This window comes from Cydia amplana, chromosome 26 (assembly GCF_948474715.1).
Source record: "Cydia amplana chromosome 26, ilCydAmpl1.1, whole genome shotgun sequence".
NCBI classification, from domain to species: Eukaryota; Metazoa; Arthropoda; class Insecta; order Lepidoptera; family Tortricidae; genus Cydia; species Cydia amplana.
Genome location: NC_086094.1, coordinates 4,126,584 through 4,147,674, shown reverse-complemented (window position 1 = coordinate 4,147,674; position 21,091 = coordinate 4,126,584). Strand labels below are relative to the sequence as shown.

Here is a 21,091-nt window from a genome sequence, read left to right as displayed (position 1 = left end):
CACATAGGGACGGTCAGTCGACGCGAGGTATAAAGCTTTACCTGAATATCTTTTCGGCCAGGAATCGTAAGTTATCTTCCGAAAGATCACCGCCCGTCGCCGAGTAGAACTTGACTCTGAGAGTTTCGGCTAGTTGGCCCCACGTCACCTACGGCAAATAAAACTAATAAGACATGACACGACATGACATGTAATATTATAAATTGATTGTAGTCGAAGCCGTTATGGATCGCTCCCATACATAACCCAAAAAAAAATTATTAAGCTATGAGCTTCATCACATGTTCCTTGAGTAATTCTAAGCATTTGGAGTCCGGGAGGCAATAAGAAATGTGCGTCTAGTCGGGGAGAGCGGGGTACAAAGATGGCCGCCACCCTTCATGTAATTAATGTTTCTATTGACCTGTATTTCATTATATTTTATTTTAATTAGACAATCATTATGAGATATCCATGCTTAGCTTAGGAATATTGACACTGTTTTTCATTTTATATTATTTGACATTTTTAATAATTTAGTTAATTAATTGATTTTAATGATGATTGATTGATTTATAATGGTTTTTAAATTGTGTATTGCTTGATATTTGTATAATTACAATCAATTGTTATTTTATCCTACTTGACGATCATAATATAAATTCGTATAGATTAGTGTAAAATTATTTATATTGTAATTTCATATTATGAAATAAATAAATTCAAATCTAAGTATCTTAACTTTGAATTACAAGATCTAAAAGGTGGGTTCCGGATCTCGAACATAAGTAAAAATAACCTTATCTGGCACGGCGAAGGGCACCCAGCCGTGGGGCTCCTGGTTGCCATGACGACACGCAGGGATAGTATCCACACCTGACCATATGACTACAGACAGAGTCCGCTGTATGTATCTTACCTTGTCTGGCACGGCGAAGGGCACCCGGCCGGCGGGGCTGAAGGCGTTGTCCCACGTGACCGTGGCCCAGCCGTGGGGCTCCTGGTTGCCATGACAACGACACGCAGGGACAGTGCCCACACCTGACCATATGACTACAGACAGAGTCCGCTGTATGTATCTTACCTTGTCTGGCACGGCGAAGGGCACCCGGCCGGCGGGGCTGAAGGCGTTGTCCCACGTGACCGTGGCCCAGCCGTGGGGCTCCTGGTTGCCATGACGACACGCAGGGATAGCGTCCACACCTGACCATATGACTACAGACAGAGTCCGCTGTATGTATCTTACCTTGTCTGGCACGGCGAAGGGCACCCGGCCGGCGGGGCTGAAGGCGTTGTCCCACGTGACCGTGGCCCAGCCGTGGGGCTCCTGGTTGCCATGACGACACGCAGGGATAGCGTCCACACCTGATCATATGACTACAGACAGAGTCCGCTGTATGTATCTTACCTTGTCTGGCACGGCGAAGGGCACCCGGCCGGCGGGGCTGAAGGCGTTGTCCCACGTGACCGTGGCCCAGCCGTGGGGCTCCTGGTTGCCATGACGACACGCAGGGATAGCGTCCACACCTGACCATATGACTACAGACAGAGTCCGCTGTATGTATCTTACCTTGTCTGGCACGGCGAAGGGCACCCGGCCGGCGGGGCTGAAGGCGTTGTCCCACGTGACCGTGGCCCAGCCGTGGGGCTCCTGGTTGCCATGACGACACGCAGGGATAGCGTCCACACCTGACCATATGACTACAGACAGAGTCCGCTGTATGTATCTTACCTTGTCTGGCACGGCGAAGGGCACCCGGCCGGCGGGGCTGAAGGCGTTGTCCCACGTGACCGTGGCCCAGCCGTGGGGCTCCTGGTTGCCATGACGACACGCAGGGATAGCGTCCACACCTGACCATATGACTACAGACAGAGTCCGCTGTATGTATCTTACCTTGTCTGGCACGGCGAAGGGCACCCGGCCGGCGGGGCTGAAGGCGTTGTCCCACGTGACCGTGGCCCAGCCGTGGGGCTCCTGGTTGCCATGACGACACGCAGGGATAGCGTCCACACCTGACCATATGACTACAGACAGAGTCCGCTGTATGTATCTTACCTTGTCTGGCACGGCGAAGGGCACCCGGCCGGCGGGGCTGAAGGCGTTGTCCCACGTGACCGTGGCCCAGCCGTGGGGCTCCTGGTTGCCGTGTACGATCACGACCACCGGCAGGGATAGCGTCCACACCTGTCATAATAATAAATATAGTTTGGCCCAGAACTGTCACAGACATAGAGAATACTGTCTTTGTCTTACACTAGTACCAGCACTCAAAAGAAAGGGATGAGTGTAATTTTCCTGATGGATTAAAAAAATCGCCGGGCCGAACTGGCAAAAAAATGTTCAGGACTAAGAAAAATGGCTAGCTTTGGAAGAGGCCTTCACCTAAGGGGTTCCTGCTTATAGACTAAGCTTAAAATACTAATTAAGAATAATAAATAAAATAATTCTGACTAACCAAACATACATTCATATTTCTTGTAACATATTTGTAGCAGGAAATAAAAGGCTTTTTATTTTATTTTATTATTTAATAATAATAATAAAAGACGTTTATTCAAAGAGTTTGAACATAGGTACATAATAAAAGTACACAATAATGCTTACAAACTAATTGAAAGGGAAGGTGGCTCAGCTAATGTCTGTGCCAAAAGACTACGGGGCACAGCGGCCCTAAAGACTTCCAGCAACGGACGCTGTTATTCTGCCACCGCCGTATTTATATCTAGCTAAGGACAGTAGAAACATTTACACTATTACACATAGGACAGGATAGCAAAACCGAACAATGCGCAGTGGATAAATAAAAAAAAAGTGCTAACTTAATTAAAATAAAATATCTAAAGGTCACTCAACCAAAAGTGTACGTTAATTCCTTTTGGAGGTCCAGTAAATAAGCCTTGCAACGTAGTTTGAAAACCGCCAGGGACTTACTGTTAGCTACTGGTGGCGGCAAATTGTTCCAGCATTTAGACGCAGCATAGCGAAAATATTATATTTATATAATTTTCCTGGTTATTTCCTGGCGAAAAAATCATCTCTGATAATTCATACTAGTGGGTCAAACAGATTACTGTGTTATCGTCTTTCCTGTAGACATACACAAGAGTTAAGGGCTATAAAGGTTAATTTTCTTATTTAACCCTTATCCACGTGAAAAGGTCCTCCTTTTATTTAGAGAACTATGATAAAATCATTACTTACATGCCCACAAGCTGTTAACTATTGCCCACAGGAGAGAAAAATGTACAGTTAGCGCTAACACACTAGTTAAATAAGAAAATTAACCTTTATAGCCCTTAACTCTTGTGTATGTCTACAGGAAAGACGATAACACAGTAATCTGTTTGACCCTAGTATATCAATGGTGTCTGGCCATACCATCACCCACACAGTTAACTGACATTTCGTAAACCTTATTACAAAAGGCATAAGGTCCACCGTTTGACAAGTTAACACATTAACTGCCAGCGACTCGCTAGGGGAGTTCACTAGGCGCTTTTCGCTACATACGGTTTTTCTCGTGTCATCGGCTACGCTCGTAGCGCGTAGCTCGCGCTGGCACTGAATGTGTTAGTGTAAGGCCTGAGTGGACGCTTTTGTTGGGCGTGCCGCGGGGCGGGGCGTGCGGCGTGCATGTTGAACAAATGCGCACGTATAGGAGCGGCCTTAGTGCACGCTGCTCACATCACGCGTGAGCCCACAGCCACGCTGCACGCCGCGCCGAGCGAGCGTCCACTCAGCCCTTACACTTAAGGGTGTTGGTGTTTGTACCTGGAACACGAGCTCGCCACCGCCCACGTTGAACTCGGACTGGAACAGGAGGGTCAGCTTTTCATCCATCACGCTCTCTGTCCCTTTCTTTTCCGCTCGCTTGATTTTACGCAGCTGCATGTTCCTGTTGACAATCATTAAAATATCACGTGTAAAATAGCACCCTTTAAAAAATATTAAGAAATATCATTTGATATTTACCCAGTCGCTTTTTGGTGAAGGTAAACATCGTGAGGAAACCTGACTAGTCCCAATAAGGCCTAGTTTACCCTCTGGGTTGGAAGGTCAGATGGCAGTCGCTTTCGTAAAAACTAGTGCCTACGCCAATTCTTGGGATTAGTTGCCATGCGGACCCCATGCTCCCATGAGCCGTGGCAAAATGCCGGGACAACGCGAAGATGATGATTAGGGGTCACTGACCTGTCCCAGTAAATTGAGGTAGTATGCGTGAACTGTCTTGGTGTGTGTAATGGGGTAATTTTGAAATGCTGTTGTTGAGGATCTCGCCGCACTCCACGGGCTGCTGGCCGCGCCCGGCCGGGGACTGCACGGGTTGTATGTGTGTCTGTCTGTCACTCACCGGAAGCTGACGCTGAGCCGTCGGCTGGTGGGCTGGTACTCCATGCAGCCGCTGTTGTTCAGTATCTCGCCGCACTCCACGGGCTGCTGGCCGCGCCCGGCCGGGGACTGCACGGGTTGTATGTGTGTCTGTCTGTCACTCACCGGAAGCTGACGCTGAGCCGTCGGCTGGTGGGCTGGTACTCCATGCAGCCGCTGTTGTTCAGTATCTCGCCGCACTCCACGGGCTGCTGGCCGCGCCCGGCCGGGGACTGCACGGGTTGTATGTGTGTCTGTCTGTCACTCACCGGAAGCTGACGCTGAGCTGTCGGCTGGTGGGCTGGTACTCCATGCAGCCGCTGTTGTTCAGTATCTCGCCGCACTCCACGGGCTGCTGGCCGCGCCCGGCCGGGGACTGCACGGGTTGTATGTGTGTCTGTCTGTCACTCACCGGAAGCTGACGCTGAGCTGTCGGCTGGTGGGCTGGTACTCCATGCAGCCGCTGTTGTTCAGTATCTCGCCGCACTCCACGGGCTGCTGGCCGCGCCCGGCCGGGGACTGCACGGGTTGTATGTGTGTCTGTCTGTCACTCACCGGAAGCTGACGCTGAGCCGTCGGCTGGTGGGCTGGTACTCCATGCAGCCGCTGTTGTTCAGTATCTCGCCGCACTCCACGGGCTGCTGGCCGCGCCCGGCCGGGGACTGCACGGGTTGTATGTGTGTCTGTCTGTCACTCACCGGAAGCTGACGCTGAGCTGTCGGCTGGTGGGCTGGTACTCCATGCAGCCGCTGTTGTTCAGTATCTCGCCGCACTCCACGGGCTGCTGGCCGCGCCCGGCCGGGGACTGCACGGGTTGTATGTGTGTCTGTCTGTCACTCACCGGAAGCTGACGCTGAGCTGTCGGCTGGTGGGCTGGTACTCCATGCAGCCGCTGTTGTTCAGTATCTCGCCGCACTCCACGGGCTGCTGGCCGCGCCCGGCCGGGGACTGCACGGGTTGTATGTGTGTCTGTCTGTCACTCACCGGAAGCTGACGCTGAGCTGTCGGCTGGTGGGCTGGTACTCCATGCAGCCGCTGTTGTTCAGTATCTCGCCGCACTCCACGGGCTGCTGGCCGCGCCCGGCCGGGGACTGCACGGGTTGTATGTGTGTCTGTCTGTCACTCACCGGAAGCTGACGCTGAGCTGTCGGCTGGTGGGCTGGTACTCCATGCAGCCGCTGTTGTTCAGTATCTCGCCGCACTCCACGGGCTGCTGGCCGCGCCCGGCCGGGGACTGCACGGGTTGTATGTGTGTCTGTCTGTCACTCACCGGAAGCTGACGCTGAGCTGTCGGCTGGTGGGCTGGTACTCCATGCAGCCGCTGTTGTTCAGTATCTCGCCGCACTCCACGGGCTGCTGGCCGCGCCCGGCCGGGGACTGCACGGGTTGTATGTGTGTCTGTCTGTCACTCACCGGAAGCTGACGCTGAGCTGTCGGCTGGTGGGCTGGTACTCCATGCAGCCGCTGTTGTTCAGTATCTCGCCGCACTCCACGGGCTGCTGGCCGCGCCCGGCCGGGGACTGCACGGGTTGTATGTGTGTCTGTCTGTCACTCACCGGAAGCTGACGCTGAGCTGTCGGCTGGTGGGCTGGTACTCCATGCAGCCGCTGTTGTTCAGTATCTCGCCGCACTCCACGGGCTGCTTGCCGCGTCCGGCCGGGGACTCGCTCTTCAGCAGCAGCTGCGCTTGTTGCTCCGAGATTATCACCACCTAGTCAACACATCATTCAACATATAAAAAAAAAAACAGCCCCAGCGCGGATTCCGAAGAATTTCGAGCAGAAGGCGGGGGGAGAGAAAGACTTCGTACGCGAACTATAGTTCTTAATTGCAACTCGTATATTACTTTTTTTTAACAAGCAGATACGTCTGCGAGTGATACTCCAAATTTTATATTAAAGGAAAAAACCGGCCAAGTGCGAGTCGAACTCGCGCACGGAGGGTTCCGCACCATTCACAATAAAATAATGCAAAAAAACAAGCAAAAAAACGGTCACCCATCCAAGTACTGACCCCGCCCGACGTTGCTTAACTTCGGTCAAAAATCACGTTTGTTGTATGGGAGCCCCACTTAAATCTTTATTTTATTCTGTTTTTAGTATTTGTTGTTATAGCGGCAACAGAAATACATCATCTGTGAAAATTTCAACTGTCTAGCTATCACGGTTCGTGAGATACAGCCTGGTGACAGACGGACGGACGGACGGACGGACGGACGGACGGACAGCGGAGTCTTAGTAATAGGGTCCCGTTTTTACCCTTTGGGTACGGAACCCTAAAAAATGGACAAAGTTACGCTTCCGGCAGGACTTGAACCCGCATCCTCCGCAATCCGTGCGTTGCTCTTAACCAATTGAGGTACGGAAGCCTACCAGGACCTCGCAAATCTTGCACGCACGGATTGCGGAGGATGCGGGTCGAAGTCCTGCCGGAAGCGTAACTTTTTCCATTTTTTTCCTTCAATATAAAATTTGTCGTATAAAAACTTGAAATAGACCAAAATCGCCTAAAGTTCAAAGGAATTCTGGCCTTACTTATAAAATTGAAAAATTAGGTTTATGTAACTCGAAACCAACGCAGCCAGTGTTATAACATCATGACTACATGTTTATACGACAACGGTTTCACTCACTTGAATTCAAAAATCAGTCAGTCTCAGTTTAAAATATGTCTCACGAAAGTTTAATATCGATCATCACTACATAGTATAAAACAAAGTCGCTTCCCGCTATCTGTCTCTTTAAAACTACGCAACGGATTTTGATGCGGTTTTTTGTAATAGATAGAGTGATTTAAAAGGAAGGTTTATGTATAATTTGTTAACCCGAGCGAAGCCGGGGCGGGTCGCTAGTAAACTAAATAAAAGATACTTACAGTGACTCTGGGTGGGGTCATGTGCACGTTCAGTTGGCCTCCTACCAGCAACCGGACCGTAGCCGTAAAACTGAAAAGATCTCGAAATTTTAAACGTCTGCAAAAATCGTACTAACAATATGGCGGTCTAGTCTTCATAAGGAGTCTTATAACATAATGAAACGAAAACTAATATCGTCACTATACTTACTCAACCTCATATCTGCAACAATCATTTGATGGAAATGTCGCTTTTCTTTCATTCGGAATACGGGTGTTTTTGTCATCAAATGAGTGTTGCAGATACGAGGTTGAGTAAGTATAGCGGCGATATGCGTCAATTCAAAAGAGTTCGGTAGCGAATTAGATAACTACCTGTAATTTAGCTGGTGGCTGTATCATGAAAGACCGGCCAAGTGCGAGTCGGACTCGCGTGCCCTGGGTTCCGTACATTAAGTCCGACTTACGCTTGACTGCACATTTCTAATGGGTTTTCCTGTCAAGAACTATTATACCTATAGGTAAAGAACTATTTTGTGTATTTTTTCATAATTTTAGACTCAGTAGTTTCGGAGATAAAGCGGGGGGGGGGCATGGTCGGACAGACAGACAGACAGACGCACGAGTGATCCTATAAGGGTTTTTTTTTTCTTTTGAGGTACGGAACCCTAAAAAATCATACGATTTGCGGTCTTGCAAACCGCATAATGTAGGGGAAATGCGTCGCCTTCTATTTCAAATTTACGGCTACAATATTACAATACATTTTTCTGTCATGTTTTTCTACCCACATAAAAATATGTAAATATGAAAATTAATGTCACATATTAACACATTCATTGCCACCCAGCCAAACAAGACATCCGCGCCAGGCCACAATAATTTCGTCATATAAAGTTGTAGTACCACGATCCCGACTATCGGGTCGTCCGGCCTGGGAACGGAATCATAAAATACCTGGCCCCTATTTCACCACGGTGACACGTGCGACAATTGTAAAACATCACTGTTGCTGACGTCACAGGCATCCATGGGCTACGGTTACCGTCTACCATCGGGCGGGCCGTATTCTTGTTTGCCACCATCATTGTATTATTTAAAAAATATATATCGAAAAAAACAAACAGATATTTCTCTTGCGAAGTTTATGACAATTGTCACAAGATAAGAATTTTCGTAATTCTTGACAGGAAATGAGTTCTGTGTCGGTATTTCGTGACAATTATCGTGTTTCTTGTGACAATTGTCATTAGCTTCGCAAAATAAGTACTTATTTATTGGCGATATAATGGAGTTACTTTATTATTAAAATGTTGGTGGCAAACAAGCACACCGCCCGTCCGATGGTAAGCGGTTACCACAGCCTATGGAGACCTGTGACGTCAGCACCAGTGATGTGGACAATAGGGATGTTGACAATTTTTTGGAACTGGTTTCATTTTGTAGATAGACACGTAATAATTACAGAAAAAAATATTAAAAAAATATATTCATTAATTTTGAATAAAAAAACATGTATAATAAGTTTCGTGTTTAAATTTCGCGCCTAAACGCTCCAAACTGTCACGTGACCTTGATGACGTAACGGCGTTTTAAACAAACTGCTGTCAGTCATTTTTTTAAATTCTTTATATGGCAACTGACAATTTTTTTTTAAAGCGTTAACACACTACCGCATGGGACAGCGACCTTCTTTCTCGCTCTAACTTATAGCTGCGTCCTTAACGCACCACCTTACACACTATCGATTCGTGCGCCGCACCGCCCCAAGATCGCGTTTCGGTACGATAATCTGTAGACACTTAGGCAGGTTTTATAACTTGTCTTTGGTGATTCCACTGTGATTACGTCACGCGCTCCGATTGGCGTTTGCAGTCACGTGATACTGGGCATTATTTTAAATACTTTTGATTATTTTTAATTAATTTATTACGCATATTTACACTTGCAAAATATGATTTTCCGCGTTCTAATATTCCCTGCTATGGTAAAAACATAACATGTTATATATTCGCGATTCATGTCAACATCCCTATTGTCGCACCTGTCACCGTGGTGAAATAGTCGGGTTTTCGGCACTGTATGATGTGACGACCGGTCTGGCCTAGTGGGTAGTGACCCTGCCTGTGAAGCCGCGGTCCTGGGTTCGAATCCCAGTAAGGGCATTTATTTGTGTGATGAGCACAGATATTTGTTCCTGAGTCATGGTTGTTTTCTATGTATTTAAGTATTTGTATATTATTACTGAATCGCGATTAGAAAGGGATTGAGATAGCTGTCAATCCATATTGATTTTGACGTAAGTGTATGGAAATCTGTTATTTCTAATCCCTTTCTGATCGCGGCATGATAATATATATACCGTTGTCTGAATACCCACAACACAAGCCTTCTTGAGCTTACTGTGGGGCTTAGTCAATTTGTGTAAAAAAAAATTCCTATAATACAGTGAAACCTGGATAAGTGAGACTTCAAGGGACGAGCAGATTTGTCTCACTTAAAGAGGTATTTCACTTACCCAGGTTCTCAGTTAGCCAGGTACAAATAAATGTCTGTCTCATTTACAGAGGGTCCCATTAATAGAGGTGAGAATAGAGGATATATTTCAGTTATAGAGGTGGTTAATAAGGTAAAATAATACTTGTCCCTAAATATTTTTTAAGTCTGTTTAAATATTTCTTTGAATTTATTTTGAATGATTCTCCAAAGGATAGATTTTTTCAATTAAATTTGATACGGACTTCATTGCGTCTTAGAAATGTATTAAATGAAAATCTGTTTATTCGTGTTACTTATAAAAAAATCAGCTTTCGTTTCGATAGTTTTAACTACATAAAGTAACTAAATGAAAAATGAAACTTGAAGTCGTTTAGACACAATTAAGCAAATGCGGAATTTGTGCATAGACTATATAGTTAGTAAGAATACGGAAATTGATCAATAAAGTCCAAGTTAGAGAGGTCATAGATTGAAGTTATCTCAGATACAGAGGTCAATTCCTATACAATTCTAAAGAAACAATTAGGAAAATGTAATCTTATAAATATAGTCTCAGTAAAAGAGGTAAAATACACTCTCTGTCTCACTTATAGAGGTAAATGTGACTATAAAATCACAACAGCTAATCCCAGTTATAGAGGTTCGTTTTTTCTCACTAACAGAGGTAATTCAGTGCTAAAGTGTCGGGACCGCACCATGAGTCCCAGCTATAGAGGTTTCTCACTTATCCAGGTCCCACTTAACCAGGTTTCACTGTATTTATTTATTTATTTATGTGTTAATAGCACTTACCGTGTGTTGGTCTTCATAACTTGAGGCGGTTGTTTCTCGATCACGAAGGTCGAAGTCACGAGTGTGGACAGAAGGCTGGTCACCTGTCGATAAAAGCTTATAAATGTTTTAGGTACAAAGGGCCGACTTAAGAGGAAGATATTCGGGCGCGTTTTCTAAAATAAATATCGCAAAGCTGATTCTCACAGATCCTGGTGTTTTTGGGTTCTTTCAACGCAGAATCAATTCATATTCAATTCTGATGATAAAATAAAATGTCCCAAAAATTTGTATGAAAATTGTACGTTCCACTACGTCACGCACATACAAGTGAAAATTTTTTTCATACTAAAACGTGACGTAATGGAATGGACATTTTGGGACATCTTTTTTTAATGGCGGGATGGAGAATGCTGTCGATTCTGAGTAGAATGAGCCCAAGAATGACCAGATTTGAAAGAATCAGGTTTTCAATATTTATTATAGAAAACGCCCATTATTCAACTTTCAATTTCGGTAATTTTTTTAAATTCATCCTTCTGCTTCAATATTAGTTATAAATTGTTGTTCAATACAATTTTCGTGAGTCGCGACTCACTAGACATCTAGTATCAAGTAGCGGTACTGATAATTCCACTATACGATGCTAGATGTCGACTACGAAAATAATAGTATTTTTGGTACCATAGACAAATATAATTGTTTTAGTAGTCCATTTTGCGTCAGTGGCGAAACGTGTGACATCTGGTGTCAAGTAGCCGTACTGATAGTTCCACTACTTGACGTTAGATGTCGACTGCGGAATAACTCGCGTTTCTTTAAGAATACTATGTATGGAGTTACCCACAGACAAGACATCCTCTAGACTAAGCATAGTAACGCTACCCCCTCTGCCACTCATACGGTAGTTTTACTCCATCTTCGAGTCAATTCGGATTCGCTCACCTCGTCCCCCGCACCCCCGTATTTTAGGCAGCATCGGTTTCATGAAATAATTGCTCTAAACTCAGTCTAGAGGATTCCTAGTCTATGGGAGTTACCACTCTTTCTTTACTTATATGTGAGTTATATGTCTCCATGCCAAAACTGATGTATGGAGTGAGCCATAGACTAGGAATACTCTAGACGGAGTTTAGAGCAATTATTTCATGAAACCGATGCTGCCAAAAATACTGGGGTGCGGGGGACGAGGTGAGCGAGTCCCGTGCCGTGATTGGTCCGTTCAAAGACATGGACGTCACACAAAGACACTTTGACTCGAAGATGGAGTAAAACTACCGTATATTTGTGGCAGAGGGGGTAGCGCTACTATGCTCAGTCTGGAGGATGTCTTGTCTGTGGGAGTGAGCACTCTTCTTATTATATTTCTCTATGGCTATAAAGTAGTGTTTCGTCACCTGTTTCCCCATATCCTCGAGCATCTCCTCGAGATGGGGCTGGCGCAGCTGTATGATGGTCTTGCTGTTGATGCGCGTCGCGTTGTTCACCTGCGTCACACCATACAATTTAGTCAGTGTGATACAATATTAGATCGCTTTTTAGCGATAAGACCGCCTGTCCAAAAAATATGAAAAAAATCGTGAGACAAAAGCTTAGTAAATACTTTCAATGAAAACTATAGCGAACATGAGCGGTCTAGTCGTTTTTGAGTTATTACAAAAAATCATCTCTTCTTAGTAATAAGTTTTTGACAAAAATTTCATTTTTGGTACAAGATTTTATTGCTGACTGTACTTTTCTTACGACAGACAACTAATACTCATCGAGACAATTCTAAAAACCCCTAACACAATTAGGTTGCGTTGTTTCATCACAGAGTTCCTATGGCCACCTCCTGTCTCCATCATCAGATCAGCTCGATGGTACCATAATATTGCATTGTCACCCGACTTACATGTGTATGCAAAATTTCAGCTCAATCGGAAACCGGGAAGTGGATCAAATTTAACTTGCCAGATTTGATTACAGACAACGGGACAGGTGAAACTAAATAAAAGCTTGTAAAAAGAGGTACGAAACGCTGCAAAGGTACTCCCTTATGCTGGTAATATACAATGTACAGTCAGCTGCAGAGAGAGGTTTGCATAGAAATTACATTATACAAATTCCACTGACGTACCTGCTGACGGGTGGTCCAGATGAGGTCGGCCAGCATCTCGCACCACTCCTGGATGGAGTTCAGGTTGGACTACATGAGGTGCCTTTCGGAGGCTAAGACCCTCTTTGGGTATCTGAGCCATATTAGCTAGTTAGTTATACCTGCTGGCGCGTGGTCCAGATGAGGTCGGCCAGCATCTCGCACCACTCCTGGATGGAGTTCAGGTTGGACTGCATGGGGTGTCTTTCGGAGGCTAAGACCGTATTTGGGTAGCTGAGCCATATTAGTTGTTATACCTGCTGGCGCGTGGTCCAGATGAGGTCGGCCAGCATCTCGCACCACTCCTGGATGTTCAGGTTGGACTGCATGGGGTGTCTTTCGGAGGCTAAGACCCTCTTTGGGTAGCTGAGCCATATTAGTTAGTTATACCTGCTGGCGCGTGGTCCAGATGAGGTCGGCCAGCATCTCGCACCACTCCTGGATGTTCAGGTTGGACTGCATGGGGTGTCTTTCGGAGGCTAAGACCCTCTTTGGGTAGCTGAGCCATATTAGTTAGTTATACCTGCTGGCGCGTGGTCCAGATGAGGTCGGCCAGCATCTCGCACCACTCCTGGATGTTCAGGTTGGACTGCATGGGGTGTCTTTCGGAGGCTAAGACCCTCTTTGGGTAGCTGAGCCATATTAGTTAGTTATACCTGCTGGCGCGTGGTCCAGATGAGGTCGGCCAGCATCTCGCACCACTCCTGGATGTTCAGGTTGGACTGCATGGGGTGTCTTTCGGAGGCTAAGACCCTCTTTGGGTAGCTGAGCCATATTAGTTAGTTATACCTGCTGGCGCGTGGTCCAGATGAGGTCGGCCAGCATCTCGCACCACTCCTGGATGTTCAGGTTGGACTGCATGGGGTGTCTTTCGGAGGCTAAGACCCTCTTTGGGTAGCTGAGCCATATTAGTTAGTTATACCTGCTGGCGCGTGGTCCAGATGAGGTCGGCCAGCATCTCGCACCACTCCTGGATGTTCAGGTTGGACTGCATGGGGTGTCTTTCGGAGGCTAAGACCCTCTTTGGGTAGCTGAGCCATATTAGTTAGTTATACCTGCTGGCGCGTGGTCCAGATGAGGTCGGCCAGCATCTCGCACCACTCCTGGATGTTCAGGTTGAACTGCATGGGGTGTCTTTCGGAGGCTAAGACCGTATTTGGGTAGCTGAGCCGTAATAGCTAGTTAGTTATACCTGCTGGCGCGTGGTCCAGATGAGGTCGGCCAGCATCTCGCACCACTCCTGGATGGAGTTCAGGTTGGACTGCATGGGGTGACCGTTGCCGCTCAGCTGCTGCTCGCGCTTCCATCTGCAGATACAAGAGTAGGCTGTTAACATGTATGAGGCCTTAGTGGCCTAATAATAAGGCTTATAATCAAACCGGCGGGTGTAGCCCCTCCGATATGTTTTTTAAAACGTGTGTACGAATTATCATTTAATTCCAAGCGTCCGGCCCGCGGGAGCCAGGCTCCAGGGGTTCAGCCTAGGGCATGCTCCCGGGAATTCCCGGTTCTTCATTTCCCGGGAATTCCCGGGAATTTTGTAGTGTCAAAAGAACCGGTACTGAAGACCCGGAACCGGTACTTCCCGGTTCTCCCAGACCCGTGTTTAAATTACCTTTATATTGCTATTTTGTAGTAAGTAGTCATAATATGGCGTTATTCATAAACGGCTATACTAACTTAATCAGTTGATGATCGTCGTTATGCTATAGAGAGGGACAAACGACGATCATCAGCTGATTAACTTAGCAGACGTTTATGAATAACGCCGATAGTATTTTATAGCTAGGTGCTTTAAGTAGCATTTAAATATGTTGGTTTAAAACGGAGGACACAAATAACCCGACGCGGATGACGGTCAATTGTAAAAAATAGCTATGTCGGCGAAGTCCGAATAATATTTCGTATAGTCAGACCAAGCTAAGTTGGTAGCGATTTTGATAGCACAGACTGTGCAAGTGTTATTTTAAACGTCAAATTCTATAAATTTTGGCGTTTACTTTAGCAGCGACATAAGCGGTTGCTGAAGTAATAGCGGCTCGGCCACGATATTGAGCAACTTGCGACGGCGGCAGCGATAACCATAGGTTGGAGTGAGACACGGCGATTGGATCTTTCGTTCCCACCTATGGTTGTCGCTGCTGCCGCCGTCGCCAGTCGCTCAATGTCGTGTCCGAACCGTAGGTGTTATACCGCCAATGAGAGTAAGCTTGCTTAAGCAGCCGACAGAAAGGTTGGGAGAGCTAGACCGCACCAATCACATGGATACTAAGACCGGCATAATTAATCGGGACGGTAGCTTGGGTCCAACTGGAGGATGTGAATGTAACGTTCTGGATTTTGTTGAAGTGTCTCTTAAAATTTGGTCAATATTTGTATTGAATGTGGGTAATTTCTCGAGTCGCGGCGGATGATGTTCATAAATATGGGTAGGAATGGTCAGTCTCAAAATGTAGTCATGGGTTAAATTAGTATTATAGTGATTTCATTTATGGCATTCAATAATACTTCTGAAATTGTAATTATTTATATAGAATTTATTCATTCATAAGGATTGTAACAGACTTAAAAAACGAAATTCTTAAAAATTATTATATAATATCCTAAGAACCGGGAAGAACCGGGAAATGAAATTCTCGGTACCGGAACCGGTACTGCATGCCCTAGCCGTTCAGCCCTAACAGCACCAACCAGATACCTATATTTATTTATTTATATATATATATATATATATATTGGGGATCTCGGAAACAGCTCCAACGATTTCGATGAAATTTGCTATATAGGGGGTTATTGGGGGCGAAAAATCGATCTAGCTAGACCGATCCCTGGGAAAACGCGCTTTTATGAGTTTTATGTTTTCCGAACTTTGCTCGGTCTCCCAGACATTAAAACCGGGATTGCCTCCCTCGCGACATAATCCTCGCACCTCGGCCATCTAAGTCCATATAATATTGATAAGTAGTATTAGGGCGCGTGTACACGAGACGCGTAAAACCCGCGGCGGCGGCGCGGAGGCGGCACCGTGTACACGCGCCCTTAGAGGAGTAGGAATTGTTCAGTTGTTTACCATAGTCAGGCGTGTCTCACTCCGCGATTTCGTCGCTTTGCTACAGGTAGCTAAAAGTACATCCGTTCCACACCAATTTTGGTGGCTAGCCATAAGCCGCGCGTGGCGCTGTCGCCACCTAGCGGCCATATCTGTGCTGATCGTAACAGACGCGTTTTGTTAGAGAGTGAGTCTTCTGTACCTAGTACTATTACTTATTCTGTGCCATAGTTCTAATAAGTAAATTCCTTTTTTCTCCTTGCACCATTTTTACAAGTCTCTGTTTGGCCCGATGGTTAACTGGTAGAGAATGCCATTAGGCATTAAGTCCGCCATTTGTACATTATTTTTGTGTTTTGTGCAATAAAGTTTAAATAAATAAATAAGTTATAATAATACCAACCTGATAAGTTCGTCGTCCAGCACGATGCTTTGGAGCTGACGTAGTGTGGCGATGTTCTCTTTTATATGGTCCACCAGTTCCATCTGAGCCTGCTTAATCTGAGCCACCTGTTGACAGACAAACATACAACTTTATAAAACCCTAGCGACCGGCCCCGGCTTCGCACGGGTTATCAAATTATACATAAACCTTCCTCTTGGATCACTCTATCCATTAAAAACCGCATCTAAATCCGTTGCATAGTTTTAAAGATCTAAGCATACATACAGACAGACAGACAGGGAAGCGACTTTGTTTTATACTATGTCATCAATGTCATCATCTTCATCATCTTCCTTGCGTTTGTCCCGGCATTTTGCCACGGGTCATGGGAGCCTGGGGTCCGCTTGGCAACTAATCCCAGGAATTGGCGTAGGCACTAGTTTTTACGAAAGCGACTGCCATCTGACCTTCCAACCCAGAGGGTAAACTAGGCCTTATTGGGATTAGTCCGGTTTCCTCACGATGTTTTCCTTCACCGAAAAGCGACTGGTAAATATCAAATGATATTTCGTACATAAGTTCCGAAAAACTCAATGGTACAAGCCGGGGTTTGAACCCGCGACCTCCGGATTGCAAGTCGCACGCTCTTACCGCTAGGCCACCAGCGCTTTTTTTTGTTTTATACTATGTAGTGATTATAAATGAGTTACCAAAGCATTGAGTTTCCTCTCCATCTCCTCGATCTGGCTCCGGAGACACGCCTCCAACTCGCGCCGCTCGTTGGTCAGTTGTCCAGAAGACTGCAAGTACTGGATGTGGCCTGAAACATACCATAAAGCTTTGGATTCCTCCGAAAACGGTGCCGTCATATGACGACCGTCATATAGCGGCCGCAAAAGACGGCCGTCTTTACGGTGGCGACATGTGGAAAGTACCACGGCGTCATAAGGTTGGTGTAAGGCTTTTGTTATTCCACTGCCCAAAGTTAGCAATCCCTCCACTCTTAGCAATTTCCGACCAATCTCTATCCTCCCTTTTCTCTCTAAGATAGCTGAAGCGGTGGCTCACAAGCAACTGTCCCGTTTTATTCACTCCCATAACTTGTTGAGCCCCTTACAGTCAGGTTTCCGTCCTAGTCACAGCACTTGCACTGCGCTTCTTAAGGTGACGGAAGACATCAGACAGGGCATGGAGAACCAAATGGTCACGATACTTGTTTTAATAGATTTCTCCAACGCATTTAATACCGTTGACCATGATATCCTCCTTGCCCTGCTCAAGCATCTGAATGTGTCTCCGACAGCCCTTAACTGGTTCGCGACTTATCTGGGTGGTCGCCAACAAGCGGTTAGGCTTGACAAGTCTCTATCTGATTGGTGTGATCTTGCGACTGGCGTGCCTCAAGGCGGAATTTTGTCTCCGCTCCTTTTTTCCACTTTCATAAATTTTATCACTCCTGGCCTTCGTTGTTCCCACCACCTGTATGCCGACGATCTGCAGCTTTACGACCAGTGTGAAGTGACTAATATTTCGAGTTCGATTGATAGGCTCAATCTGGACCTATTGCACATCCAACAGTGGTCTGAGCAGTATGGCCTTTTTGTGAACCCGTCTAAGTGCCAAGCTATCGTTATTGGTAGTTCTCGACAGGTCGCCAGACTGGATTTTGACACTATTGCACCAGTAAACTTTAACGGTTCACCAATACTATTTAGTCACAGTGTTAAGGACCTAGGCATTATGCTCGACAGTTCGTTGGATTGGAGAGCGCAGGTTTCTGAGGTCAGCCGAAAAGTTATGGGTTCTCTTCATTCACTAAACAAGCTAAAGCACTTTTTGCCCATTAAGACTAAAATTCTCCTTATAAACACTCTAATTCTACCTATAATTGATTATGGTGATGTGTGTTATCCGGACCTATCTGAAGAACTTCTCAATAAGTTGGATCGCCTTCTCAATAACTGCATTCGTTTCATTTTTTGCCTGCGTAAGTACGATCATGTCTCTGCGTACCGCTCCCAGCTTGGCTGGCTTCCCATCCGTCAACGACGCAGTGTTCGCATGCTTTGCTCTCTATACTCTGTCCTAAACGATCCACTCTCTCCTGTATACCTCAAGTCCCTCTTTCAATACTACGGCGTTTCTCGCGACCGTCAGCTTCGCTCTTCTGGCAATATGTCTTTATCCATCCCTCCACATCGTACTGGCTTCATGTCAGATTCGTTCTGCGTGCAGGTAGCGCGCCTTTGGAACCGACTCCCCCTTAGTATTAAAAATGCCCCAAACAAGTTCGCTTTTAAGAAATCGGTACGTGCTTTCTTTGCTGCTAGAATGAAGGATTCCTAGTTTTAGTTATATAATTTATATATTTTATTGTATATATTTAAATTGTTAGGTATATGTATTTATATTATATGTATCGTGTATATTATGTGTGTAAATTTTTTTAAATTAGCTTTGCGGTTTATATTAAATTTTGTTAGTAGTAGTAGCAGTTGCACCGCCCACAATCTCTCTGCTTTGCCTTAAGGTTGACTGGTAGAGAATGCTTTTGGCATTAAGTCCGCCTTTTGTACGATAAGTTTTTCTTTTGTGCAATAAAGTTTAAATAAATAAATAAATAAATAACACACCGTCAGCCACCAAGGTCAAAGCGGCAAATTTGAAAAATGTAGGCGCGATGGGATAACGTCCCATAGAAAATTTGAATTTCGCGCCTTTTTCTACTGACAAGATTTGCTTGACCATCTATAATTTACTTGGAGGATGAAATATCATCAGAAGAGGAAAATAATCGTAGTACGAAATCATTTATTCAAATCTCGTGTCATTTATTCAAAATGGCGTCACCTATCTAATAAAACGTTCACGAAACTATCGACACCGTCATGACGGCCGTCTTTTTACGTTACGTTGAGAATCAACGCCGTCTAGGAAACCGCGCCATCTTGTTTACATAGACAACGTTCTAGTGACGTCATTCAACGCTATATAGCGGCCGTAATATGACGGCGCCGTTTTCGGAGGAATCCAAAGCTTAAGTTACTTGGAGATAATTGGATTATTTCTGTGTCCCTTTCACTTTATTTGAAGTTAATTTTTAGTCCGATTTTTTTTAATACACGCCGACTTTACATTTGGTCGATTTTATAGTTGACGCCCAACTATCTCTGCAGCTAACCTTTCTTAAAAATGTCATCTATAACGCATTAAGCTTACACTTAGCATATACATATGTCAAATTTCGCGAACGCGTGTCCTTGCTCGAGGCATCGTGTCCGCGCTGGCACTTGCCTCGACCGAGGCAGGTGCACACAGAACGCTGCTTTGCGAGGCATTTCCTCACAAGGCGGTTTGGAGACTCCGACTAATACTAACCTTTGTTCTTAAGACACTCGTGGCACTGAAGCGAGAACGATTCGTTGTGGGCCTGCTGTCCATCGTATCCGCGCTGGCACTTGCCTCGACCTAGGCAGGTGCACACAGAACGCTGCTTTGCGAGGCATTTCCTCACAAGGCGGTTTGGAGACCCCCAACTAATACTAACCTTTGTTCTTGAGACATTTGTGGTACTGAAGCGAGAACGATTCTTTGTGGGTCTGCTGTCCATCGTGTCCGCACTGGCACTTGCCTCGACCGAGGCAGGTGCACACAGAACGCTGCTTGGCGAGGCATTTCCTCACAAGGCGGTTTGGAGACCCCCGACTAATACTAACCTTTGTTCTTAAGACACTCGTGGTACTGAAGCGAGAACGATTCGTTGTGGGCCTGCTGTCCATCGTGTCCGCGCTGGCACTTGCCTCGACCGAGGCAGGTGCACACAGAACGCTGCTTTGCGAGGCATTTCCTCACAAGGCGGTTTGGAGACCCCGACTAACCTTTGTTCTTAAGACACTCGTGGTACTGAAGCGAGAACGATTCGTTGTGGGCCTGCTGTCCATCGATGTCCGCGCTGGCACTTGCCTCGACCGAGGCAGGTGCACACAGAACGCTGCTTGGCGAGGCATTTCCTCACAAGGCGGTTTGGAGACCCCCGGCTAATACTAACCTTTGTTCTTGAGACACTTGTGGTACTGAAGCGAGAACGATTCTTTGTGGGTCCGCTGTCCATCGTGTCCGCACTGGCACTTGCCTCGACCGAGGCAGGTGCACACAGAACGCTGCTTGGCGAGGCATTTCCTCACAAGGCGGTTTGGAGACCCCGACTAACCTTTGTTCTTAAGACACTCGTGGTACTGAAGCGAGAACGATTCGTTGTGGGTCTGCTGTCCATCGTGTCCGCGCTGGCACTTGCCTCGACCGAGGCAGGTGCACACAGAACGCTGCTTTGCGAGGCATTTCCTCACAAGGCGGTTTGGAGACCCCCGGCTAATACTAACCTTTGTTCTTAAGACACTCGTGGTACTGAAGTGAGAACGATTCGTTGTGGGCCTGCAGTGACCGTATTTCTTCGCTGACCATCGTCACCTTCTGTCGGACGGTCTGCAGGTCTGTCAGCAACTGTGTGTCAAAAACAAAAGAGTAAATAAAGTTACTACTGCTAGTACTACTAAACTTTTTTTGCAGTACATATGGGGCTACTTTTCCGCACTAGTGCGTAAAATAGCACTTTTCGTGCGTATGTCGAAACTTTAAAGTGCCATATGTACTGTAAAACGTTGTTCGATACACGTGCGAATAGGTAATTCGCAACTCGTGTCGATTTAATTTATCGCCACTCGTTTCGAATTTCCTCTTCTTCGCACTTGTATAGAAAATAACTATTTGTAAACTTGTTTTCGTGTAATAAATTCACGTTTTGTCCAAAAGTTTATAAATGTCCTCTTGTATTTATTCGAGTGGGCATATTATCTAAGTATATATACTATAGATAGATCTTATCACCCATTTAAATGTCAATTATAACATTATTTACAGTACATATGGTGCTACTTTACTGCACTAGTGCAATAATAAGCTCATTACGCAACTATGTCGAAAATTAAAGGGACATATATTATGTACTGTAAAACGTTGTACGATAGTGCGAATAGGTAATTCACAAATCGT

At 45.8% G+C, this 21,091-nt stretch overlaps 1 protein-coding gene across 1 annotated transcript in view; it reads right to left on the bottom strand.

Moving 5' to 3' along the window:
* The window catches only part of LOC134660238 (signal transducer and activator of transcription 5B), a 51,061-nt gene that overhangs the window by 15,120 nt on the left and 14,850 nt on the right, over positions 1–21,091 (bottom strand). Inside the window, exons 7-17 of the mRNA XM_063515983.1 lie at positions 20,422–20,542; positions 16,753–16,862; positions 16,061–16,167; positions 13,801–13,915; positions 11,869–11,958; positions 10,493–10,575; positions 7,223–7,292; positions 5,905–6,059; positions 3,752–3,875; positions 2,036–2,164; positions 42–148 (exon numbers count right to left, since the gene is read on the bottom strand). Coding sequence (XP_063372053.1) covers positions 42–148; positions 2,036–2,164; positions 3,752–3,875; positions 5,905–6,059; positions 7,223–7,292; positions 10,493–10,575; positions 11,869–11,958; positions 13,801–13,915; positions 16,061–16,167; positions 16,753–16,862; positions 20,422–20,542 — 1,211 coding nt within the window. The remainder of the gene's footprint in view (positions 1–41; positions 149–2,035; positions 2,165–3,751; positions 3,876–5,904; positions 6,060–7,222; positions 7,293–10,492; positions 10,576–11,868; positions 11,959–13,800; positions 13,916–16,060; positions 16,168–16,752; positions 16,863–20,421; positions 20,543–21,091) is intronic.